Source organism: Rosa rugosa, chromosome 5 (genome assembly GCF_958449725.1).
Source record: "Rosa rugosa chromosome 5, drRosRugo1.1, whole genome shotgun sequence".
Lineage (NCBI taxonomy): Eukaryota > Viridiplantae > Streptophyta > Magnoliopsida > Rosales > Rosaceae > Rosa > Rosa rugosa.
In genome coordinates this window covers 14,021,221-14,024,122 of record NC_084824.1, presented here as the reverse complement: position 1 = coordinate 14,024,122, position 2,902 = coordinate 14,021,221, and the positions used below count along the sequence as shown (strand labels likewise).

The window sequence follows — 2,902 nt, the reverse complement described above, 5'->3', positions numbered from 1 at the left end:
TCAAAAATATAACATAGCATTCGTGGCATCAGCATCACTGTTGTACACTACGTTTAGAGAATTGTGTATTTCTTTAAATATTTTTTTAATTTTTTTTTTTTTTTAAGATAACATAATATTTACTTTTATAAACTACAAACTATACTTCTCTCTTCGCCTCTTGATAATTTTTCTTTTTGTTTTTTTGTTTTTCATAATTTTGCTTTGATAAGTGATATCTATTTTTGCTCCAACTACATATTTAAGAATTTATAACTCCAATTAAAATACAACAAAATTTTCTTTTGAAAACCAATTAAAAAGAAGTGTATTAATAATGTTGCGTTGTTTGGTGGAGTGGTGAAAAATGAAAAGCACAAGATAAGACCCGGAAGAGCTAAGACAGAAAGAAAAACTAAGAAACAGAGAGAGAGAGAGAGAGAGATGGAGGAAGCAAAGGGAGTGGTGAAGCATGTATTGCTAGCCAAGTTCAAAGAAGGAGTCTCTGAGTCTCAGATTGACCAACTCATCAAAGGCTATGCCAACCTCGTCAATCTCATTGATCCCATGGAGTCCTTCCACTGGTACCCACTATACTATTTTCCTTAACACTCACTTGTGATCTGGTTTATACCAAGTTCAATTCTCAGATCTTCAACTGATGAAGATTCTCATTGATTTTCAAAAGTCCAATCCTTTTGGGTTTAGCTTGCTTTGCTGAACCAATGTAGGAATCAAATCAAAAGCCAAGACTTTTTGGCACCAATAGCCAAAATTAATCCCCTATTTTTCTGAGAGGAACAAAATCACTGAAAGTTTGATGCCTAAAAAGGATTTGAGTACTACTAGACGGGTTCAAGCATCAAAGTTTAGCTAAATTTGTACTTAAAATGGGAGCTGAGTTTTTGCCAGAAACTCAAATTCTAGCTTAACCCCGGCTGGTGTTGCCAGTTTCACTATTTTCATATTTGGTATAAAATTGTGGGAAACTGGGAATGACGTAATCCCAAATTTCCTGCTATTGTAGGTGGACGTAAAACATTTTGATCAAGTAGTTCATCTAACTGAAAGGCCAATCATTGACACTGATAAAGTTCTTTACCTTTCATGGGTTTTTAGACATGACTGACTATCTTACTTGTCTTGAAGTCCTGCATCTTAAAACTTTTTCACAACTAAGTGCACTCTTGAAGTTTTTTCAGGAGTTAGAGAAGTTTCTGTTAATTAGCATGTCTGCATATGTACTTATTATAATTTTATGAATGATATGTGATCAGGGGAAAGGACGTGAGCATTGAGAACCTGCATCAAGGTTTCACTCATATCTTCGAGTCCAGCTTTAAGAGTACTGAGGCTGTTGCGGAGTATGTAGCTCATCCTGCCCATGTTGATTTTGCTAACTTGTTCCTCTCCCATTTGGAGAAAGTCCTTGTGTTTGATTACAAACCCACTACAGTTTGTGTCTGAATCTGAAGAACAAAGGTCATCCTGCCTATTGCTCTTAATGTAATTGAACTTATTTTCAATGTACACTTCATTCGAGTGTGTTCGATATGCTTTATGAAAATCACAATAATGAAATAGATGGGCTAATATCATTTTGTTGGTTGTGTTTCAATTTTTCACTGTGTTTCTTATTTATGATTTTGATGCTATTGAGTTTGTTTGATATTTGTTATCCTCTAATATGGCACTGGTCTAATTGAAGTTACAATATTTTGTGTGGTTCTTGCACTCTTGTGATTTTATTTAATCCAAACTAACTGTAAAGACATTTTCCTATTACATTTTACATAGTAAAACTTCAGAAAAGGCTTATGTTAAGAATTAAGATCATGACAGTGCAGCCCTACATATCAAAGATTGTATTATCCTAAACCTAATGCAATGCCAATAAATGGAGGTTTGGAAAGAGCCATGAAGCCCCATGTCCTCGTAAAGCATATGTAATACCCTCTTCTAACAATAACCAAATATAGCATAATGTAGATTATCATTTCACCAGAATCTCAGAAAGAAACAGCTAAAATATTACTAAAGATAGTGGTTAAATCATGACTAGTACTTGCTTATGGCTTCGAATCTGTCTTCACGTGCAAGGCTTACATTATAGTTACCAGACCTGACCTCTTTTTGCCTTTTTGGCTTCCTTGAGAGCAGCAATGGCTTTATTGTATGGCCTGGAACACAAGTTGTATGCATTCTTCAATTGAGGAATATTTGTTTACTTTTGCCACTTGATTATTTGCTGGCTCGTCTTTGTAGCATTTGAACATGCAAAGTCTACTCTATAGTGTTCTTGGCAAGGCTGTGAAGGAGGGAATTGATCAAAACATGATTTGAACTCAGAAAAGTAAAACAGAAAGAGTGACTCTGCTATTGGAGCAAACATCCTTATCTATGGTAAAAGCATCAGAGGGAGTAGTGGTAGTCAGAACCAAGGAAGACGTTAGAACATTGTACAGAAAAAAAAAAAAAAACGCATTAGCACAATGGAACCTATTGAGAAAGAAGAGGAAACCATTTTGTGATTTTGTTGTTGGCTTGAACTGATCGAGTGGTACAATTTCATGTACTACTAAAGGGTCTTATCTAGTTCTTCAAGGTGCATTTTGTCATGTTGGAATTTGAAGGTGTTTTTGTAAATACTATAAATTCATTTTATTGCAGTGGAGCAGTTACTTTGTTCAGTACGTGGTCTATACTCCGACCATTTGTGTTTCTGTTCATGATCACTTGGTTTTTTGCTTAAATTGAAAGCAAAGACCATCTGTTTCACCACTTATTCAATCGTGTGCAACGTTACAGCTAGTGTCGATTTGGCTTGAACTACTGAATGAGATGGCGGATTGTAACAGTGTTTGTCATATTCATACCGAATGATTGTTCACAAAAAGTGTTCTTTTGGTTTTCTAGTTCGATC

General features: G+C 35.1%; 1 protein-coding gene across 1 annotated transcript; it reads left to right on the top strand.

The window, feature by feature from the left end:
- The first annotated feature begins 347 nt into the window (after positions 1 to 347).
- LOC133710347 (stress-response A/B barrel domain-containing protein HS1) lies at positions 348 to 1,597 on the top strand. The gene is made up of 2 exons (XM_062136396.1): positions 348 to 563; positions 1,257 to 1,597. The coding sequence occupies exons 1-2, from the start codon at positions 424 to 426 to the stop codon at positions 1,444 to 1,446; spliced, it is 330 nt and encodes a 109-aa protein (XP_061992380.1). The 5' UTR covers positions 348 to 423; the 3' UTR covers positions 1,447 to 1,597.
- The last annotated feature ends 1,305 nt before the right edge of the window (positions 1,598 to 2,902 follow it).

Coding starts and splice junctions, on each gene's coding strand:
- LOC133710347 (XM_062136396.1), top strand. CDS start 424: ATGGAGGAAGCAAAGGGAGTGGTGAAGCATGTATTGCTAGCCAAGTTC. Junction 564..1,256: donor CCCATGGAGTCCTTCCACTG/GTACCCACTATA, acceptor ATATGTGATCAG/GGGAAAGGACGTGAGCATTG.